The sequence below is a fragment of the Sinohyriopsis cumingii genome, chromosome 5 (assembly GCF_028554795.1).
Source record: "Sinohyriopsis cumingii isolate HCF-2022 chromosome 5, ASM2855479v2, whole genome shotgun sequence".
NCBI lineage: Eukaryota > Metazoa > Mollusca > Bivalvia > Unionida > Unionidae > Sinohyriopsis > Sinohyriopsis cumingii.
In genome coordinates this window covers 37,439,180-37,464,017 of record NC_142965.1, presented here as the reverse complement: position 1 = coordinate 37,464,017, position 24,838 = coordinate 37,439,180, and the positions used below count along the sequence as shown (strand labels likewise).

Below are 24,838 nucleotides of genomic sequence, written 5' to 3'. Positions count from 1 at the left end.
TCTGAAGTGAGCATCTGGTAGCCAAAAACGGATGTTTTCCTGAAAATGAAATCCATATAGCGATCAATGAAATCCATATAGCGATCAATGAAATCCATATAGCGATCAATGAAATCCATATAGCGATCAACGAAAATTACATACACTATATATTACCTTTTATTTATTATATATTTCTATATATAGAACCTTACTGAGGAATATTGGACGACACAGTTACTTGTGTTTATCCCAATGATTAGAGTTAACAGAGCTCTTCGTTAGGGGGGAAAAAACTTGCATCAATGAAGACACTTCACACAAAAACCGAGAGGAAGGCGTGTTACACATTTAAATGAAAAAGGGAATATAGACAAAAGAGATTTAATCGATGAGGCAAAAACAGCAACAAAAAAGATGAAAACTGTTTGAAAATGAGTCAACAAATTATCTATATTGTGTTTCGTTTTGAAAATAATAAAATTGTATTTGCAAATTTGGCGGAGTACCAAATTATTTGGACCTGAATCGAGGCTATGGATAAAAAACGGAAGACCAGGTACTGAAATATATATCAAAGGTTATGTACCAGTGGTAATGTACCAACGGTAATGTACCAAAGGTTACGTACCAAAGGTTATGCATCCAAGTAATGCTAGGCTTCGAGATGGTGGTAAAGGGAATCTGTCATGAAAATATTGTAGCGGAATACCGAAAAACAAATAATAATAATAATAATAATAATAATAATAATAATAATATAAATGCATGTAATAAGTTAACGAATACTTACGTATGTAAATATTGTCGTAAATACCTGCATACGAGTCATAATCTGACACCTAAATGATTTTTTTTAAAAGACTGCATTTGGAATATCTCGTTTCACCACAAGTTCTTTGTTGCTGCATTTAGTGACGTTCCCTGACGTATGCATTCTGTGTCGTCTACCGTGAGTCACACTCTATCGGTAGCATCTCAAGGGACTATGCTGAATGTACCACTTAAATATTGGTGGTTGGCGAGTTGATTTTATTGCGAATTTGACTTCTGTGGTGTTTTATTCTTTTTCTAAAAACAGCTGGTTCACCAATATATCGGATGACACATTCTGCATGTCAGGATATATAATACATTTATTGGCTCTACATCTTAATTTATTGATAGTGAAGCAAACTCATGCAGCCGAACATCGGAACTATTTCATCTCGGCATAAGCTTGCAAATATACGGCACATGACTTTGTGTTTGTGTGCACTAACATGTGCAAACTCGACCGAAGATACTGGTTGTAACGTATGATGATAAAGCATGACTCACAAATATTTTTACAGTTCTAAAAGAAATAAAAGCTCTGAAATATTTAGTAGTTGCTTCATTTATTTGTAGTATCCACTGATAACGCCAGTAATCACCCCTCGATTCAGCGTTTCTTGTGACAGCAAACTACTTAAGCAGTTGGGAGACTTGGCGAAAAAATACAAGGTGCCTATACAGGTAGGTAGACTTTTTTTCATACACACAAAACACACATATGCGTGTGCACAGCATGATTAATGTGGCTTAATTTTGTAATGAACATCAGTGTGTGTGTGTGTGTGTGTGTGTGTGTGTGTGTGTGTGCAGGGAGAGAGACAGACCTATAGGTAATTCTCTAGCTAAGTAGACAGAGAGATAGTTCAATATATAGTTAGACGCTATTATTATATGCTCATTTGTTTTCTCCGTTAACATTGCATTGTCAGAATCGGTCAGTATTGTACGATACTGAACTCGCGCTCAACTTCATATTGCACTCATAAAGAAAATACTTTCTATTCTAAACAAACAATTGACGCAGACGCTAGCACTTTTTATTTCTAAACAAATCATGTACACTCTCGTACCTGGCGGTTTACATTTTTGGTTGATCAGATTTGTTTCTGAATGAACTAAAGCAGATGATTCGTGGATTGCCACATAGCAGCTGCTTTGCTACATTCCGCGTTACCTTTTGATGCAATGTTTCGGATTTAGGCGGGCGATAGACGCCAGATTTCATAAAATTGCTGGGTTCCTACAAATAACATGCAAGTGACAAGGCATAAACTGTCTTTTTTAGCTGATAATAAGAATGGCATAAAATATACTTACAGTTTTACAACCTGAATTTCCTCAAAAAGTATTCTCTTAGCTCTGCAAATCCGAATTACATGAGCCATGTCATGGGTTCTCAAGCTTGATTACACATTTCAAATTTGTATTGTAATTTCGACTTTATTCCAAGTGAAATTACATCCTCCTTACTGCACTAAAAATGGAATAAAAATTATATTCTATAGCGTCCTTTTGATAATTGCAATTGAAAGACTTCATATTTTCCCCATATTATGATTTTAACATTCAATGACAGAACAGAAACACACTTGCAGATGTCAACACGCTGCTCCGTCGCCGCTTAAATCCGATGTACTTCATGTAGAATTGGTATAGATACAACCAGTGCATAATCACAGATTTTTGTAGAAACGACAACAGTACCAAAATCTATTCATTCCAGATCAAATGGAAAAGTTGTTGCAATGCGCATTCATTCACAATATGACTTCAAATTTAAATTTGAAGTAGACCAAAACGCAATTTTCTTTCGAACCTTATGTCTAGCGCGCGACTAAATTCAAATTTATCTGGGCGGAATTATGTGCGCATTAATAATGTTGTTGTTGTTGTGTAATGATGAATTTGCGCGTGTGTATTTAGTTTGGAATACGGCATACATTCAGTTACTTTGTTTCTTGTAGTGTATTTTTGTTGGTATAATTAAGCCTTAGGTAGAATAAGAAAATGAGCATATAAATAAAAGGTTATTGCATTTGTATGGGCAAAATATGAACTCGTTTTATTGGATGGATATACTGCACTCCCAAGATCGTATTTTCCCATACAAATGCAGTAACCTATAGTTATTGGTCATACTTTATTCTTGAAAAAAATAATATTTGCATTATTATTATTATTATTATTATTATTATTATTTCAGACGCACATAAGTGAGAATAAAAGGGAAGTTGAACTTGTACATGAACTTTTTCCGGAAAGCAAAAACTACACCGACACCTACTATACTGCCGGACTTCTAACAAACAGAGTAAGTTCTTTACACTATATGTATAATGCGCATGTGTTGATGCGTACTGCTTGTGTACTTTAAAGTACAAATTAGTACATTAATTGATCGTTCGGAGAGAAAGGAGCGCATCATAACTCGTCGTTAAGGATTTAATTAAATATATAATCCTAGTTTTATTATTTTTTCCAGACACTAATATATGATCCTATTTGTTTATCTTAAACACAAAATGTCTTTGTTTTCCTATACTCATAGAGCTGACCACTCTGGTAGCCTAGTGCTTAGAGTGTCCGCCTCGGATGCGGGAGGTCGCAACTTTGAACACCGGCAGAGTCATACCAAAGGCTTATAAAAATGGTACTACCAGCTGCCTCGCTTGGCGCTTAGCATTAAGAGGTTAGTGTTAGGACTGGTCGGCCTGGTGTCAGTATTCAAGAAACTGGTTTAAAGAGAGGCTATGGACTTGAATTGTTGGCAATATTCACGAAACTGTAAAATATACATAGCGTATTGTATAATCATATTTTGAATCACTTGTTTTAAGATATGTTTTTAAATTGTTTTGAAAGGCGAGAGGAACGAGGACGAGGACGACAACAAGAACTTGGATTGTATTCTTAACTTTGCTCTCCCTCTCTCTGTCTCTCGCGCACACACACACACACACACACCCACACCCACACACGCACAGACACACTACATACTTATATATACTTATCTGTTTCAGACTGTTTTGGCGCATGGCGTATTCTTATCCTTAGAAGAACTTTCTTTGATCAAAGCCATGGGAACTTCGTTGTCGCACTGTCCCAATTCGAATATTTCGTAAGTCTCTATTGTCACAGCTCTGATTCTTTCACTTCAGCTTAATTCATATAATTTGCATCATCTCTGACTCTTTCGCTCGACCTTAATTCATGTAATTTTCCCTATATTTGACTTAATCACATGACCTTAGTTCATGTAATTTTCCTCATCACTGACTCTTTCACGTGACATTTGTTCATCTCATTTTCCATATCTCTAACCTTTCACGTAGCTTTATGTCATATCATCTCTAAGGTAAACAAAACCTCAGCTTTTGATTGAAAGCCTTTGATAGCATTGGCAAGAATATCAATTCCATAACAAACTGAAAGCCTTTGATAGCAATGGCAAGAATATCAATTCCATAACAAACTGAAAGCCTTTGATAGTAATGGCAAGAATATAAATTCCATAACAAACTGAAAGCCTTTGATAGTAATGGCAAGAATATCAATTCCATAACAAACTGAAAGCCTTTGATAGCAATGGCAAGAATATCAGTTCCATAACAAACTGATAGCCTTCGATAACAATGGCAAGAATTTCAAAACTCAAAACGGAAAACCTTTGATAGCAATGGCAAAAATATCAATTCCATAACCAACTGAAAGCCTTTAATAGTAATGGCAAGAATATCAATTGCATAACAAACTGAAAGCCTTTGATAGTAATGGCAAGAATACCAATTCCATAACAAACTGAAAGCCTTCGATAGCAATGGCAAGACTATCAATTCCATAACAAACTGAAAGCCTTTGATAGCAATGGCAAGACTATCAATTCCATAACAAACTGAAAGCCTTCGATAGCAATGGCAAGACTATCAATTCCATAAAAAACTGAAAGCCTTTGATAACAATGGCAAGAATTTCAATTTCATAATAAACTGAAGGCATTTGATAGCAATGGCAAAAATATCAATTCCATAACAAACTGAAAGCCTTTGATAGCAATGGCAAGAATATCAAATCCATAACAAACTGAAAGCCTTTGATAACAATGGCAAGAATATCAATTCCATAACAAACTGAAAGCTTTGATAACAATGGCAAGAATTTCAATTCCATAATAAACTGAAAGAATTTGATAGCAATGGCAAGAATATCAATTCCATAACAAACTGAAAGCCTTTGATAGCAGTGACAAGAATATCAATTCCATAACAAATTCCCTATGAAATCGCAGCGGGAGCATCTTAAATTGGTATTGTGTGTCTGTTCGTCTGTCTGTGTCGTTCTTGCCTGGTAGTATTATTTTGCCATGTAAAGATTCGCGCAATTTTTAATTATAAATACCGGTAGTTAGGAGGTTGGGGAACTGGTACTTGTCCGTGACTGCAATAGAAGCATGCGAGTTCTGCAATCAAATAGAGAGAGAGAGAGAGAGAGAGAGAGAGAGAGAGAGACTCGATGGTCTAGTGGTTAGAGTGGTCGCTGGTTCGAACCCCGGCCAAGTCATATCAAAGACTTATAAAAATGGTTCTAACAGCTGCCTCGCTAGGCGCTCAGCATTAAGGAGTTTGTGTTAGGACTGGTCGGCCTGGTGTCAGGATCATATGAATGGGCGGGACATGATGCTACATGTCTGCAGCAGTACGCCCCAGTGCTAGACATCACTATAAACTGCCACCCTGCAGACATCGTAGCGATATGACTGAAAAACTGTTACAACTACGTTGACAATCCAAAACCCACACACTCACACACATAATAATACTGCATACTATATTTGCCGTGTAAGGGTCTCTACGTTTCGCAAATACTTGTGCACTATACATTAACATAACATGCAACAAAAATATCGTACCAGAATTACCAACACAAAAATTGTAATCAGTCATATTACTTTGATCATTTGAGTGCAACGTTAATTAAGTGAAAAATAATTGCAATTTGAGAAAAAAATCCCCATTACTTTAGATCTGAACTAGAAAGTATTTTTTCTCACTTTGCTACTGTCTTTTTAAGCTAAATAAACACATATATTGTTTACATACTAACCACGTGGAAGAACATTCCCATGAGCATAGGGAAGGACAAAAGGACGAGTTAAAGGCAATAAAGCATAACATCGAAGACATCCGAATGTACTTCGCTGCAGTGTTACACGGTTTCATTGAATATCTGCTATTTGATAAATATAATATTACATTTTGTACGCATTTGAAATTGCGAGTGCAGCTCAGTCATAAATTCTAGTTGCAATGGTGTTTAATGTAGGATTCGATGAGTATTTGAAAAGTTCTTACTATTTGTATAGCTGTTTTGTTTCTTTCATCCTATCAATAAATCTAATGCCGATTGAAAGCCAAAATACCTCTCTAAAACTATCTGCAGTTGCACGTGCAGCAAACCGCACACCAGAAGAGAAATGTGTTTGACCTAACATAGGGAAATGACAGTGATGTAAAAATGTCGGAGAAGGCGAACCGCTGAAGTTAAGAGAATTACTAAGGGTACGAAAAAGATGAGTATCGGTACAAGGGAAACTAACATTGGGCAAACATCTTGGAATGATGAGAATCAGGGTCCAGCGGAAATTCTATGTCGAAATGCCCACAGATTTAACATGTGAGTTGGTGTCGGGGGTATAATGATAATGTGTGATATCACCCATTCCTTATGGGTTTTGGCTATCGTAATCTATGAGATGATCGACCACGGTGTTATTGGCTAGATGGAGTAAGCAATACATTAGAATATGAAATTAATGAATGGAATAACAGAGATCTGAGCAGAGATATAGAATAGAATAACATTAGGCCCAGTATTTGAAATGTAACAATTTTATTAATTACATTAGCAAAATGAAATTGAATATGACATGTGACTGACTACCTTTCTCTTAGAAAGAGAGTTAAAACATTTATGCGAAATTCAATTAGCCGTTATGTTATACTGATAGAAGAAATTTCATCATATATTCGAATGACTGATCGAACTGAAATTGCGGGCATGTCAGCATCGCCTGGTGCTTCCTATCTTTTCCAAATCCCAGTGGTGATAGGTCGGCCTTGCCGTATTTCATCATCATCATCATCATCATCTTCTTCTTCTCTCTCTCTCTCTCTCTCTCTCTCTCTCTCTCTCTCGCCTCTTCGGGTCACCAACTGCCATTTCTTTAGACTGTATTCTTTTCGACCGTGCAATACATTATGAAGCTATTTTCGCTTCAAATATAAAATATAATACCCAACCTAAATACGTGTCGGGTTTTTCCTCTTCCTTTGATCAACAATATTCATACTCTTTACGTCAGATATCTTCTATCGTAATTCAACAGAACTAAGCTATGGTCAGTTTGCAACATAATACACACACACACGCACAAACATGTTAATGTGAATTTATAACTTTTCCAGCCGCTCATTGCATTCTTAATTGGAACTACGACATAATTAGAACTCTCGGGTAACCAGTACTATCCCGCGGTAGCTAAAAAGTACCAGCTGAGCTATGCATGTCGATACACACTCCTAATGTTTACAACCTCGATTCCCGGTTTGAAAGAATTCACAACTTAATTACACAACGAATCAATGGACTTCACTCCTTATCATAACTACGTTACTTTACTAATTAGCGATAAATTGACATACGTTTCCTGACATAGAAAAATCAATTCTCAGCATACATTATATAAATCATTTAAGAGATACAATTTACTTCTCACCAGCAATGCATGAAACCTTTATGATACATGATTTCCATTACATACAAAACAACTATATCCGAACTCATTCATATAATGAATGAGTCGTACATATAACATTTGAATTTGCAAACAATTACTTTTGAACTCAAAGAAAAACATTGATTTATCATTTTAAATGGATAATTCAACGAATAATTACAAACTTATATCAATGGACATATATTGTATGCAATTGAGACAAACCTTATGCGTTATCGAGGCTCGCACACTTTTTATGAAGCCGAACCTCTCTCTTTTCGTATCCCTCACTTTCCAACTCGCCTCCCCTAGACAATCTAACGAAAAATAATTATTATTTTCCGGAGCTTAAATTCTGGTTTACCTCAGAACTTAGACTGACTACTTTCTCCGGGAGAATTTCTTAAAAGCCTGAACTCCGTCTGGGAAAACATAATCTCGTTTAGATTAGCCAATCAGAATTACTTTTTCTTTACCCGCCAGCAATTGTATAACTCCCATTGAAGTCAGTATAATCCTCTATTCCGCCGTATTAATAACTTTGCTGGAAAATATCATTTTTTAACACTTATTCAAATCGCCAAACTTCCTAAAATATTTCTTGATTTGTCTCAACAGTTGCCATTTTCCGCTATTGAACTTGCGTTCACACTGACGTCTTCCATGTCTCTGACCATTATCTAACGGACCCTAATTAAAAGTCAGTTCATTCCCCAAACAGAGCCAGTTCCATACCTTGCAGTCAGCAAAAGATTGAGAGTCCAGCCCATACATAAAACCTAATGGTTACATGTCACGCTGATTGCGACAGAATGGACAGTTAATTTATTTCTACGAACGTTTGCACCATTACAGTGGGAGTCTGGGCACAAGGGGAATTTAACAATAATCTGTCTGACTAACAGTCTGACACTGATTAAAAGAATATGAGAGAACGGTAATGTTAAAAGAAATGTACATAGGTTCAACGGCGCTTTCGTAATGTTAAAACTATACAGGTTCAACATTAATAAGGCGCCTGCGGTACAAGCGGAAATGTATTGTTAAAATTGAATGTGACATTTCCCTTTGTATATACAAATGGTTTTTTGATCTTCAGTAAAACATGGCATCTGGATATAAGGGAACATGTGATGTTAAAACAACACTGATTAACCACCACATCATTTTCACTGATCATTACACTGTTATCTACTCTACTGACCAGCACCCGCACATCCTAACAGACGAAAAGCAAAGGAGTACAATTACACACAAGCATACTATCACCCCTGAGAAAGGTAGGAAAGTTCACACAGGCATACCTACTATCCAATACGCCGCCTAAATGATCAGTATCCACACTTATTAACTAACGGAAAGGGTAGGTGTACTCACAAATGCACACACTGCCATCCATGGGTGGGGTAAGAATGCTCACACAAAAACATAGCATCACCCATAAAAAGGGTATATGGTCTCACACACTATAGACTCAAACAAATTATCACACTATCATCACAAGAGATAATAATGGAGCGTGGATTTAAGTTTAAGCTGTGAAAGACACGTATAACATTTAAAAAAATTCCAATCATTATCAATACTTGAGTATTATCTCTGTTTCTAAAAACAACAGGGTCGTTGGATTTTATCCCGGATGTCGTATGTTATCAATACCCAGGGTAACTGCATCTTCCATACCAGGTTCGACATTAGGGGTACATCTGGACATGTTAGTTGCCGGAGACTGACATCCTAAAATAGTCACATCTGCCTCCGTTTCCCAATCGTATGTTATGGGGACTGAAAATTCCTCCCTCTGTTCTTCTCGTCTCTGCTTTCTTCTACTTCACCATCTCTGTATCAACCGCTACTGTACCGTCTCCCATCGTTGAGTGAGGAGTTGAGAATGTTGTTCCCAGGAGGTGCTGTACTCTGTTAAACAAGCACATAGCTTCACTTAAGTTGCCTATTTTTGCTGGTTCTCTCTCATTTTCCTCGACGAGTACATGCTGAATATCAAGACCGATGGATGTACCACTTTATATTCTTTAACCACGGACGTGAAGTAAATATTCTTCAATGTGTAGATACGGACATGAATAAAACATCCTATTAAAAACAAATTCAAAGTTGGACAGTTAAAGAAAGTAAAGAAGTCAAAAGCAAAGTTTGTTAAGAAAAATTGACCAAGAATAATAATACCAGCTAACTCAATTATAAACAAGTAAAGATTTGGTCCAGTCCCTCCCTCTCCATGAAGAACTGATAAATACAAAAGAAAAGCCACGTTTAACAAGAACGTTTTTACAATTTTAAGAGAAGACCAAGAGTTTCTTCCATCAAGTACAGTGTCATTTTGCCATCTATTTATACTACGTTTCTGAGCTGAAGAAAACAGATATCCATAGTGATCAATAAACATTTATTTTATTGTATCGTTTCATGAAAAATCATATTGAAGACAGTACATATTTTAATGAGAATCCGACACTATGTTGATGACAGAAAATGCATATACAACATTATCCACACACCAACGAATCTAAAGAAATGAAAAAGGTCATTCAATGCTTCAGGGCGTCTTCAAACTGAACTAATTAAATGTACCTCAACACTCTCTTGTTCTGAGACGCGCGTAAATTCTTGCTTCTTCAATGTTGATTTTGTACTCGTTAGCATTTGCCATCAATGTCAGCAGTACATCCACACCTGTCGTGCAACCACATGGCCATGTGTAGCGATCCATCATTTCGAAATTTCGTCTTTGATTGATCTTGCTTTTTTGGGAGGAGGGGTTGTAAATACATTATTGTGAGGATCATCTTTTCTGTCAACTCTGTGCCGGTTACATTCATGGTGTGCCGGTCTCCACACCAATGATGCAACGATAAGTGAGTTCTTGACTTCCTTTCCGTACATCATGAGGTTCTCAAGGTCAGCTCGGTAAAGTGAAGTATCCATGCTCATGCTGAACAGTTTGTTCTTCAAGTACAAATTCACTTCGCTGAACAAAAACAAAAGAACAGGCAGTTGTTGAGGGAAGCCACTCTGACATTAACGCATGTACTGGATTTGTCGCTTTTGAGCTCTTTGACTTTCAGGTTCAAGTAACTGTTAATCTGATCAGTGTTATCTTTGATTTTTCTTTTGATATCATGCTCGATAGGAGGAGAGGCGATGTAATTTTGCACAGAATGAAATTCTATCTATTGTGGTTATTGCATCGTTGGACAGAGGGTTGTGCTATTCCACTGTTCACTAATAGATAACTAATACAGAACTAATACAGAACTTATGTTGTAGAGCGTATTGATATACAGACCTTTCTAAACACCGCTCATATAACATAGTAATACTTTCACCTGTTTTTTCTTTCTTCACTTTTAGAATAAAAAGTGGACTTTTAGACGTACGAGAACTATTGGACCTTGGTATTAAACTCGGACTGGGAACAGGTAAGTACGTTTGTTGATTAAAATAATATTATTTACAAGCGTGAACAAAGTGTTATGACCTTCTTGGTTCGTCTATCTCTATGTCTGTTTATAATTCTAGCTATTGTAATTTCTGTTGCGATTAGTCCTCAAACAAGATCTCTGTTCAGATTCCGTATTCAGACCTGAAAAACTATTGTAAGCAACGAGTGTACCTATTGCGGATAACGCACGCAAATATAAAGGCAAGGCTTGTAAACCATCTAACTTTCATAAGCTGCTCGGGTTTAAACCGATGGGTGATAATTCCTCTAACCTGACAGATTAATTCTCTTATGATAATTGTATGAAAAGGATGGGACATTTTAACTCTTGGTAAGAGTTCACATTTAAAGTTAACATCGCACTTCGTACACCTATTTGTTCTTTTACTTAAGTTGCTATTTCACGAAATACTGAACGACAGGTGCATCATCAGAAGCATGTTTTAAATAATTTAAAATAGAATTCATTTTTCTAATATTCAAAGTGAAAGATTTTAAAATACATTAAGTTGTTAATGAATTCCTAACAATCCTCATTATTATAATCCTCATTATTATATCACATATAACAGTTCCAAGTAATCCTAATACGTTCCAAAGGTATTTTGAATGATAACTGTTCCAAAGGTATTCTGAATAAAGCCTGTATTGTACTTACATATCCAAATGATTTTGAACAAATGTTAACGCACTGCAGTTACAACATATAATATATTTAATAAATACATCCACTCAATGTATCTCTTCCTAGAGTATTAATATGAAGAATAAATAAGTCCGCACAATGATTCGCATAATATAGTAAGCTAACACGCTATTGCTTGAAATTGCAACTCAAGACTTAAGTGAATCATTTTACGCATTTCGAAATCACTCATTTTAGTCAACAAGGGTCATGTAGTTTCTTCTAGCTAATCAGGAGCTAGGTCGGTCTGATCCTTTTACAAGTTCCAATGTCCTTGTTGGATAACGTAATGTTTACTTACACTGATATAGTAAATCGACCTTGGAATTTTATGAATAAAATCGTACATCACACTTTACGCGACAATCTATCTATAGAATATTAGCATTAAAATGTCATTAACTAAATGACCCTTACTAAAATCAGTATTATGAAAATAATATTAATAATATGGACACACATAGCAGGTGCCACGCGCACCAATTGACAGGTAAATTATCACAGCGTTTAGCTCTTTACACACACTCCAAGTTCATAGGATGCTCGCCGCGCTATACCTGTATGTATTGACTGGTCCATTTAGTCTTAAAGATTTAGAACCAGTGGAAGCAATGGAAATATTAGAAATACGGTCCTTATAACCACTCTACATGTGTAGCTTGTTCCGGTTGCCAGTCTACGCATGTATGTCAGACGTGCACTGCGTGGATCGAATGTCAGTGAGCTGCAGTACTAGGGTTGCTAAAGGGGAAGGCGCAGAAGCGCACCTTGATTAATGAAGACTCATCAGTATACTCAACACAGTTCATCAACCACAAATTGATCCAAACTATAACGGTCAGTGACAGCTCCGACTCTTCCCTCACCGAAGAATCAATAGGTCTGTTATTGCTTGGGTTCGGCGCTCAGTAACCTTCATCACTTGCCACTGAGCACGATCAAGATAAGAAAAACAAAAAAAACAAACGACATAAGTTACTGTACTTCAAACGTAGGGACAGGCTACGTATATAAAAAAAATCTCGTACCTTGTCCTAACCTAATGCACTAGAAAACGTCATGCCAACTATGATGTCACTGTTCCGTCTCGACCGGTCTCAACCATATGTTCTGATCGCAACGAGTCAATACCACATTCGACCGTCCATTGTTAGTCACCAGAAGTTTGCCGAAGCCAAGCCTTATAGGCACTCGTGTGGATCGGTCTAACCGGCGTAGTGCTATAAGACACTCACTGAAAAGGATTGTCAGCTTCTGTAACCAAGGGATGGCGCTTCACTTTGTTCTCAAGTCTATGCTACTAACTGGGGGCCTTTATTTATCCCTCTTTTAGAAGTCATCGTATCTCACCACCACAGCCTATTGTACATTGAAACACAAGACAGAACGCCTTTATCGACTATATTGGAGCGAGATCAAGATTAAACAAGTCTAAGTAGATATTATCGCGAAAATCAACTGTGTGGACCGGGTTTTTGTATCAAATATCCTCTAATTTATCTTAACACAAATAACGGCACAATATATATCATGCAATATAAAAATGGTACTGTACGTATAAAACGAAATTTGTCTTAGATAGTAACAAGCCGCTTTCACAGTCGATCTAGCCATTTAAACCAAACGACGGGAGGTCTTTGTTTAATTTACCTACTTTACGCCACTAAACCCACTCATGGATCAGCCACAGGTTATTCATTGCTGCTTCTGGTACCCTGTTTAGTGCCCCAATACACAAAGGATGTGGATTCCCTGTCTTCTTATGATTTTGGAACGTTTGCGAAGTGATTGTATCCCCAGTCAGGTAGATTTTTGAGCATGGTGGTGGGCTGCACCATCTTTATCAGTTTCATCCCAGATTTTACTGAATCCGTCATCGTCACCCTGTTCACCTAGAGACGACGAAGTATACTCCGTCGTCTTATCTAGATCTCACTAAAAAGAGGACACTGTCTTCCGAGCGTCATTCGTGGATAAATATCATATATCCAGCTCCAAAATGAAAAATTTGACAAGGTTATGGGTAATGCAATTATCCCCCGTTCCGTCGCTATCAGACTCGGGCTGTATGAGATCAGTAACGAAGCCGATAATGCCTATTATATTTAATTATGGGCCTGCTTTCGTTTATCAACATGCTTCATGCAGTCTGCCAACAATGCAACGGCGTCGACAAGTTTGCTATATTCCATTCCGAATACAAATATTATGAGACTAGCTGTCACAGAAGAATCAACTAATATAAGCAGACTGGTTGCTTCATCCTTCGGTTTTCACTAGTGTATGTGCCCACTAGGATCAGCCACTGGTGGATCTATTGGCGTGAAGGAAAGTGCAAATCTCCGAACCATGATTTCGTCAGTCCCGGATCCGAGGGTCTCAGTCAAAGCTTTTCCCATTCGCTCACCCTTCAACAAACCTGTTTTTGAACATAATACAAAAAGCAAGAGAATATGAGCGCCGTCTCATCCTGTTTTGTCGCTCACAAACGGGAAAAAGTTCTGGCTCAACTACACCTCATCAATCTAGAGACGGAAATGTTCAGGAAAATAGAGATATTTCATCATCTGCTCGAGCAACCTCGACATCAGGCCTTCCATCCCAATCTAGAGTTGTTGAAACTGCTCGTCCTTAAGAACAATTCTCTCATCAAGTGGTGGAGAGAAGCTCTCCAGAGAGACGACTGTCTACTTGACGCGTACGAGTGAAATGAAGAATTTTCGTAGAATCGTGTGAGCGTAAACACATTGTGCAATTGAACGCATCAATACTACAATGAGCCAAAGCACAAAAAGCTTTGGCTCATTGACAAGAAACAGTTAGGGGCCAATCATAAAAAGCTAACGTTTCACGATATCCGACATTTCGAGTTCACAAGTCCAAAGGCGTTAGATTTATGCCCAGAGTGGATCAATATCATTCATGACGGCCCCTGCTTTCATTGCCAAGAACAGGCTCCCGTTCAAAGGGAATCAGACTTTTGTAGTGAAATCTCTTCAACTTAGTGGCTGTCTACAAGATCAAGTGTAAGCTCTAAAGTGGAACTTTTGAACGTCGGAGCCGGTGCTTTGAGTTAGATCACGCCTTTTCTTAGCCCTCACAGAGTAAAACGATTACACACCAGCACCGACACTTTGGGTTATTCATCCGGCAAATTGGGAAATTAATTCCTAACAGATCAAATGAATTTGCTACGCATTTCCACTCAAAGTTACGGCAGTTGCCAAGAGCAGAAACTGTTCACTAACGTACATTATCCATGCCGTCGGACGGTGACTATGGTCACTTTATTCAGCATTAAAATTAAATATTTCACCTCAAATGGTTAAGCTCAAACTGGCGAGACCTGTTTGCTGTGGCAATGTAGGTTAAGATTCCGCGGGTGGCTCGACAGTTTCATAAAGACCCGGCTTCACGACGTCCGTTGTATTTTTGGAAGGGACAAAATCTCTTTCGAAGTTGCTCATTATCACATGGAGTATTTTCTTCTGTCGACGTATTTAGAAGCTGTCGCACATACCTTAGTGGACAAGAGATGGCATCCCTGGGGTAAGGGGATGCAACCCCCTCCACCTCTTGCCTATTCTTCTAAGGTATTATGACGGGGTAACCTATCTGAAGAATAAACCATTTTTTTCCCTAGTAAAATACGTTTTCTTGATAATGCTTACTCGTTCACAATATACACACACCTACCCAACCTCTCCGCAGTTACATCCATACAGAGAGCGTATCTTCCACACTTTTAGTAACTGCAGTATTCATGTGAATTGGCGCCAATCCCTGTATCAAGAGGAGATCACTCTGTAAAATTGCCACATATGTGGGCAGATAACCTTTAGATCTTTAACTAAAATGTTAGTCTGGGAGGGTTGGATTTGCGAGGTACTTGTAGTTCACCTAAGTTATTATGTTCGGGTAAATATTATTGAAGAAACATGTTTTTAGTAGAGAAAACTGGTTTTAAATAATACAAGAAAAAGGCTCACTTGTTCGATACAGTAAACATGTAGTTAAAGTTAATAAACAAAGGAATAAACATAGATTTCTTCTATTATTTAAAGAAAGAAATAATCAATACACAACGAATTTAGAGATAGTTGCGTAAATTATGAAATATTCAGTAAATTAAGATGAGATCATTCAAAATTTAAACCAACAACTATATAACGTATGCTAAAGTCTGACCTTTTAAACGTGCTTTGTAAATGTTCTTTTAATATGCAGCGTTTTATACAACGTGTTGAATTTTCGATCAATTATGTTTTATTATTCATACAATTGTTGCTTTATTTTGTAATAATAGTATTGAGTACATAACTAGACAAATAACACAACATCGATGGTACGTCATATAAATCACGCGGTCCATGTGTATTTGCAAATGGTTGGGAATAATGTACAATGACCTGACAGTATTTATGTGTTTTTTGCAAATGTTTTTGTGCATCGCATCTTTTGCTAGTTTCTGTAAAGTATCCATGACTTCGTGATTTATTCGAAAAGTCTTTTGCATTTTCTAATTTGTGTCATATAACATTCGCAATTGTCCTCATAATTTGACTTTTGGGAATTTACCGATGTGGTGTATTCCAAAGTAGTTGCTGCTGGCGGGGGCGGGTCTAAATAGCGTTTCTGTCAAATATGATCTCTGCTGCTCAATGTGCACGAGATGGCGCGTGAAATGATTGCATATAAACCTTCATGACGAGCTGAGCTCATTCGTTTTTCACTTTACCAATCAATAAGGATTACAAATATTACAATTCTTATGTAGCTGAATATCAATAGTAAACAGACTAAAATACAAACACCACAAACAACATAATATACTCTTCCATTTGATATTATCATCAATTCGTGATTGAATAGTACCATAGTTGTAGAATAATATAGATGTTGTGTGAATTAGAAGATTTTTTGCTAGAATGTATCAAAATCAATAGTTTGACAAATTTCTAATGAGCTGAAATAATAATTAAGTCTAGTAATCTGACATTATGATAACCTAAAAAGTTTTACAGTTTCGAGATTTATAAGCCTTCTCCAGCTCGTTCTGTCATAGCTAACCATTTTATTGCCATTCTGCCTGATAATGTTTTAACTTCTTCCTGAGGTCAAACATGAAAAGTATATCAAAGCTAACTCAATAACTAAAAAGACGGAGAGAGAAAATGAAGATAATATCAGTGTTGCTTTGTCATGTAAGTTGAGTACCGTTTCTTTTTGTAGATGTCTCGGGTGGGTATAGCACTTCTATGCTGGACGCAATGCGCAGCGCGATTCATGTCTCCAAGACTCTTGGAATTCAGAACGGCGATTCGTATAGAGAAATCGGCCACAACGAAGCATTCATGATGGCGACACTCGGAGGAAGCGAAGGCAAGCATTTAATTTTTGTCTTAATAATTTTGTCATCATGGAAGTTATGTCTGCTGCATATAACACAGATCTAATGGCACGTACGTGTAGCGTACATAAGAAAACATTTCTGTCAACAAAACATGGACTGGCCGTGAAATGGGGGTGATCAGCTCGATATAGATTCTAATACTGCACTATTCAGCGCACAGGTTTCACGTGAATAATGCGCTTTGACTGATATATATATATATATTTTTATTTGTAATATTTAACATTAATTTGTGACAATTTCAACTGTGTTGTAAAACAAAATTAATACTTTTATGAATGATTTTGTTATATACAACAGTAGCATGCTGTTAATATCCTTAAATCTGTAACATGATTTTTGGGGAATTTTTGCAATTTTCCTTACTGTCGGAAGCTACCGAAGTTTCTGTACAGTAAAAAAGGACCGTGGTATGTACCACCGAAAAAAAATACCGTGGTAAACTGGTATACCAGTAACAACCATGTACCTCTGCTGCATAATGCACGAGCAAATAGTAATGCTTATATTTTGTTTGCTATTACAATCTCATATTTTGGATGAGTTTAGTCTTTGTAGTTTTTAAACAGCATAAACTAGACAGTAGGATTGTTGTTTTTTTTGCTTTTTTTTTTTTTTTTTTTTTTTTTTTGTTTCTTTGTTTGCTTATGAAATATATGCAAATAATAGTTCATTTCAGACATTCTACAGCTTTGGAGATTGTTAAGTTAGAAGGCCACAAGGCCACTTTTAATACTTGTTGGAGATTAGAAAAACTGCAGAAATTATTTCAAGGTCAAAGGTCAGGGTTAAATCGTGCTCGATAATATTGCCAAATGATTAACCACTATTTATAGGACACACTCCTTGTAGATTTCCTGCTTAAATGTTATGCTATCTGGTTTGAGTTTTAGACATGCCAAATGAAATTGATTGCAAGATCAATATTTTACAAGTAGATCCATTCCTAAGAATAAATACACCTAATGTTATGTTCCTTAGTGTACTGGCATGCCTAAAAGTCATTTGGAAAATCATAGTTTACCACCAGCGTACTAACGGGGCAGGGGGCAGACGGGGCGGTTTCCCTTGGCGCCAGAGGTCTTGGGGCGCCAAAACCACGAGCGCAAGAGGTCTCTTGAGGCGCCAAAACCTTATGGGCTTTCATAGTCGCACCGGACGCCATTTACCATCAGTATGTCACTGATTAAAAAAGAATACGGCATATTTGTACACTTGTAATCGTCACGTTTTGTGGATTGTGTCTTGAAAGACGTATGAATGCGTCTCGGTGGTCCCATTTTCGATAATGGAATTCAATCTAAAAAGCAATGGGTTGGTCTTATATTCTTAATTTGTAATCTAAAACTCAGGCAATATCTATAAGTCGGAACATTTTTACATTCCTCAAATGTACATTGAGTACACTTATAATGACAAACATTGAACGTTCATTTTAGTTTTCATTACTGCATTTCTTCTACTAGAAAGTTCAGTTTCAAATATCTATCTGTACTCCAGTTATCAAATCTGATTTAGATTGTTTTAGCTGGTACTTGAATTTAGTACTATAATTCTTTCGAAGAATGTAGGATTTATGTGAAGGGACGTAACTCATATTTTGTCTCACTGTGAATTTGCAGATGGGTCATCTTATGGTCGAATTGGGATTCAAGTAACACATATAAGAACGAAAATACTGTAGACTTTGCCACAAACAATAGATAAACTGGCATAAGGAAATAAAAGGATTGAATAATCACCTGAACCTTTTTTTGTTAAATTTTTATATTGGTTTATTTTTATGCTCTAGCTCTTGGTTTAGAAGACAAAGTTGGCAATTTTGAGGTTGGGAAGGAATTTGATGCAGTGCTAATAGATGCCAAAGTTGTTGGATCACCATTAGATGTATTTAAAGAAGATACATTTGAGGATATGGTGGAAAAATTCATGTACTTAGGTATGTCTACGTATGATGATGACGATGACGATGATGCTTGTTATTATTATTATTATTATTAAAGGCAAATCATGCTAAACTGCAAAATATTTTTTGCCATATGATCAGAGAGACGCAGCATATTTGTTTCAGGAATGTACATCTGTGTGTGAGAAATTTGTGTAAATGCTAACACAAACTATGTCACCTAAAGTTCTATCTGATTTAGGACATTGATTATATTTAATATGTCATTGATATGTGTTTTAGAAATTGATCTTACAGACAACACCGGAAAACAGCGAAAGATCAAAATGCATCGTCCAAATCTTATATTTTCCAATTTTACAACACACAGAATACACAATGTGCACGAACATATATTTAATCGAAAATTGACATCGAAAAGAAATATGAACATTTGAATCAGTGATGATTGTGGCTCATAAATTGTGCATGTTCTTGAAGGACTCACGGTACTAATTAAGTTCCCATAGTAAACCTATGCAAACACCACGATTTTTTTGAGTGCTTATGATCAAGCATATATTTATCAGTATAGATAAAACCTGGATGTCAGCTTCTTTGTTGAGGAAAGGATATGAGCCGTGGCATTTTCTGGACCTGCATGTGTTTGAAAAATGTGCTTTCAATTCCGCACCAAAGAGTCAGGTGCTAATTTCAGTAATGAGTGTTCCAAAGTCAAGACTGTTAAAGGACTGAAATTCAATCAATAAAACAATGTCACTATTTTTTTCACTTACAGCTAGGGTAAGCTCTCAAAAGAGTTTTTTTCCTAAAATATAACTTACAGTATTAACCAATCCTGGTCAGCCAAACCCATATATACTATATAGTTCACCCATTTCCAGCCTGGTTTCCATTTTTCCATATTATTAGTACCGTGTGTCCTGAATGCATTTAGATTGTTTAACGTTGACTTCATTTGCGTTGTTAAACGTTGACTTCATTTGCATGCATTGTTAAACGTTGACTTCATTTGCAATGTTAAACGCTGACTTCATTTGCAATGTTAAACGTTAGCTTCATTTGCTTGGGTTCCTCCTGTAATGCCTCCATGACCAGCTCATCCAGTAGCCGCCTGGCATACTCCAGATGCATCTGAAGTTCTATCAATTTTGCAATTCTGCTATTTTTTTTCTAAAAGTTGATGATTCAACGATGTGTAGCCAGACTGACGAACGCTTCCCTTTATATTTGTGAAGCGCAGACACACAACGTTTTGTTTTTGTTGACGGGGAGTTATGGCAATCTTTTATCGTCTGAGATTGCGTCCCCGTCTGGCGGCAGGCTTTCCCATAGGAAAAGGTCTGCTTCTTCGGAAAGAGAAGGAGAACTCTTTCTTGTCTACATGGCAGTCAACAAATCCTCTGTATGGTTCCTGCTGTTGCTGCTGTTCATTCTGCTTTCTGTGCTTTTGAAGTCTGTACTTCTCCGTCCACTCTTCTTGTTCTTTCTTGATTTCCTCTCTGAAGAGCTCTTCTATCAGGTCATCGGTCACTTGCAACATTCTGGCATTCTCTGTCTCTTTAGGCTTCGGTATCAGGTTTTGCCTGACACGATATAAATTCACGTAAGCTTCATTCAGCTTGGCTAGTCTTGAACACATCTTCATTGGAAGATGAGTCAACAATATATGGTCAGACTTGATACTGCCTTGCTTTATATGGCTCAAGCGCGGACGCGATAGGAAACACCCCTATGGTTTCGTTGGGTATGAACATTATTAGAGTTAATCGTCGGGAAAGGGATATAGAGAAGTCAAAGACCATGTATATTGATACAATTTTAATACCAAACGACAGACACAATTGTTTACAAAATTCAACATTTTTATTAAAATAACTAACAACCAACAATTAACAATAAAACAAGCAAACATATTATTTTTGACAAGGTTTACAACATTGCAAAGTGAAGTGAAATTTCCACGAATGCAAGTCATTAGGTGGGCCATTGAAGTACACTAAGTTTCCTAGCTAAAGACAAAATATAGCCATAACGGTCATAAAACCATCGATCTACTTTGTCATCGTTTCTAGAAGGAAGAGTAGCGATCAAAATAAGTCACTAAATGTTCTAAAGAATATCAAGACTGCGTCGATGAAGAAAATACACACAATATTGTCCACCACCATGGAATCTGTGCCTTCTAATTTCACATTATTGAATCGTGTCGTCTGGGCATTTCTTCTCATAAAGTCGACGATATCGTCTTCCAAAGCAGGCCATACGAATCAAAATACTCCACAGAACGATCACGGGTAAAGTAGACGGCTATGCATTTGGTTCCTGGGAGATGACTGTCGTCCGTGTTGATGACATAAGCTTGATGGTCGTGAAGTTTGCGATGAGGCAGTTCATCTTTAGCACACACGACAGGATTCCAAGAAGAGATATACGAACTGTTGTTCAAAAGGTAATAAAGTTCCCAGGTATCTATTTTTTGTGTTGTTGTTTTTTCTTGCTTTGTTTAACAGGTAATGATAAAGCATCAATTCAGTCCGAACATTTTGCTTAAAAACCTCTGACAAGTAACCGTTTCTTCTATTCGTCTCCGCACCCTGAGCCAAGAGATCTTCGATGTGATGGATCTCTAGAGCAGTCAGTGGAGAAGAGGAATGATCACGCTAGTCTTTATACCACTGATGCAGCACTGCTTCTTCTGAAGTCAGATTCTCGTCCAAGTTTTCTTCTTGACTCAGCATCAGACATTTATCGTGTTGAATTTGGGACGATCCTTTTGACATCCATAGCAATCTTTCTTGATCAATTCCTTAATTGTATCCGCCAGGTGTTAGGCAAAACAAGAGACTAAAAGTTATTCTTGTTCTGGCCATTTGGGCTTCCGTTGCTTCTAATAGTCTAGAATGACTTCTCTCAAACTGTTGATTTCTATCGTAATTATCAAATTCGGCATACAGGATGACGTTCACTGTCACTTTCAGTTGTGCTTTAAACTGAAGTTCCACACGAATCTGGCCGGATTTTATAGGATGGAGATTTCCCTCGTCGCTGCCTTGGTTTGGAGTGAAATCAAAAGCCCACAAAGCATACGTAATGCAGAGGCTGGTGTTGGTCCCTAACTGTCCGATGGCTTCGTACAGGGACAAGTGCGATCTCGAGTAATTTTTCTTGTCAAAGTCAGGTTCGAAGGGTCTGGTACACAGTATATTGCCATAGCGACTGACTTCGATCTTGGACACGTCGGAGTGATTAAACTCGAAGAGAATTTCCTCGTAGGCTCCATTGATGGATGAATTCTTGACGATGCAAATTAATAAACGTTTGTGTAACTGTCCTTGCAACAGATGATCTTCAATCATGGATGGCTGTCCAGCGGGTATGGTGAAAGTTTTAACTTCTACGCGTCGTATCGGATACTTGGCAGTCGTTCTGCTCAAAGTGTGACTGATTTCGTTTCCCACTTTAGGTAACACTTCCACGCGTCGCACGTAATGTCTGGCTTCTTGGATGATGGTTTTGTAATTGGTAACAGCAGCTTCAAACATCAAGTGGAAAGCGGTACTTCTGCGACTCAGTCTCAGACAGACATCCACGCCGTTCAGCAAATACTTCTCTTGCAACCACATGTCTAAATGCAAACGATCCATCAGTTCTAAACTACTGCTTGCTTTTCTTTTCTTTTTGCGGTCTTTAAACTCATTATTGTGGTCATCAAGGCTTTTAAACTTGCCTAGTGTGTCAGGTTTCCATACCACCCAGGCATCCATATGAGTGTTCTTGGTCTCTTTTCAGTACGTCATTAGATTTTCCAGGTACGCTCGATAAGGGTTCCTATCCATGCTACTACTGATAAATTTGTTATTCAAGTACAATTCCACTGAGCTGAACAAAGAATGCATGAAATTGTTGATGGAGCTACTTTGTCATCGTCTTCTAGTTTGGTATCATCCGTATCGTTCACTTTGACTTTCAAGTACAAGTAGCTGATATTCAGATCGATGTAATCATCGGGCCGTCCTTTGATTTCAAATTCAGTGAATTTTTGTTCAGGAGCAAACAATACACTGATGTCCATCGCTTGACATGCGTCCGTTTATCTTTTTTGACTGAAAATGTTGGAATAAATCCTCTGTTTTGGTTGCTCCTCTTTTTCTTTGGACGACTGCGTCTTTTCATGGGTAGACGTCGATGCTTAGATGTTTAAATATTTTTTTCGGATGACGAGACTCCATTTTTTTTCCTTTTAGGACAGTAGAACAACGATGGTGATAACGGTGTGTCTTTGGGGGGACATCTTTGGGCGTTCAGGGGCTCAAAATAACTGATCCCCATCCTGTACCGCAGGTCTATTTTATACTGGAAAGCGTCGCCACTGATTGTCTTTACGTCATATCAACTTGATGATATATCGGTAAATTCTTCCTTGGAACAATCCATTAAACTCTGTAACATGCGCGGTCTCTCTTTGACTTTGATTTTTGGGGCAGGTACTTTGTGATTGCAGCTAAAGAGGAGGAGGGTGTCATCACTGGAGGAGACGTTCTTGGAGACGCGGGTTTCTATTGCTTCATCAAATGAGGCAGAACGGGCGTCAAATCGGGTTTGGCTGGCATCACCAGCAACGGAGAAGTGGAAGAACCTGAGGCTACAGGAGACGCGGTCACCGTCGCTGTAGATCGTGACCTTTTGCGGAAACAAGCTGTTTTATGTGGTCTTTTATGTGGGATTTTCTTTTTCTTTTTCTGTGGGCTTTTCTTTTTATGTGGCTGTGACCAGGTCTTGACACCACTGCTCTTTATCTTCTGGGTCCGATTGTTTTTTTGGGGGGGAGTGGCTTTTTTCTTGGGGAGAACTTTGGGGAATTGGGTCCCATTTTAAGAGGGATCGAATGATGATAAATCCTAGAGAACCGCTACCTTACAGGTTTCAAAATGCTTTGTTTTTTGGCTTGAGCGTCGATGGGAGATCAACAGGTTGCGTCAAGGCTACTTTGTTTTTCTCAAAAAAGCGTTTGGTTTGATGAAGAATGTGAATGATGTCTTGCAGTAACTGACGTGCTGTCAACACAAGCCATCGTAGGACTTCTTTGAGACTGGCTTCTAAGACACGAGCACATATTTTTGGATTGTTTTCGTGAGTAAATTGGCGTGTGGGGTTTGAGTGGCATCGTCGTACGAATGAGTCATCCAAGGCGTTCCTAACTGTTTGGCTAAGACTTACATTTGCAATTTATCTCTAGGGCTTTTAAACAAGACCACATAATGAGCATTGACACTGATGGTGCGATGGGCTTTAATTTGTTGAAACAAACTTTTGAGTGATTGAAATGACACTGGAATTACGATGATGCCCTTTGCGCGTAAACCACAGTTTAATTTCTTCTTCGTCTTTTCCTAACATGTCGTCGAAGATCACCAGATGGGTATGACTGTGGTCAGACACGATACCGTCATTTTCACCAGGAATGCCTTCCACAACCACGATGGAATCGCTTAGACTTTCTAACCAGAGACTGTTCTCCGATTGCCATACTTTGTAACACCATACGGTCCATTGAGGTGGACGATCGAACAAATGATGTTTATGTTTGATCAAACATTTGACAAATTTGGTTTTGCCTGAACCGCTAGGTCCGGTATTAACATGTTTAACGGATGGCGAAGGTACAAGGCCTCCCAACTGGCACGATCTAAGTTTTCGTCGATGACTTTGAAAGTAGAGGAAGAGGGAGCAGAGACAGCAGAGGTTGCCATTGTAGAGAATGTTACTTTTTACACGAATACAGACAATACAAGAATTTTTAT

General features: G+C 37.7%; 1 protein-coding gene across 1 annotated transcript in view; it reads left to right on the top strand.

Moving 5' to 3' along the window:
• The window catches only part of LOC149798955 (guanine deaminase-like), a 46,457-nt gene that overhangs the window by 16,212 nt on the left and 5,407 nt on the right, over positions 1–24,838 (top strand). The window contains exons 7-12 of the mRNA XM_089957875.1: positions 1,369–1,476; positions 2,999–3,106; positions 3,816–3,913; positions 10,940–11,007; positions 16,948–17,097; positions 18,921–19,067. Of these exons, the coding sequence (XP_089814001.1) occupies positions 1,369–1,476; positions 2,999–3,106; positions 3,816–3,913; positions 10,940–11,007; positions 16,948–17,097; positions 18,921–19,067 (679 nt within the window). The remainder of the gene's footprint in view (positions 1–1,368; positions 1,477–2,998; positions 3,107–3,815; positions 3,914–10,939; positions 11,008–16,947; positions 17,098–18,920; positions 19,068–24,838) is intronic.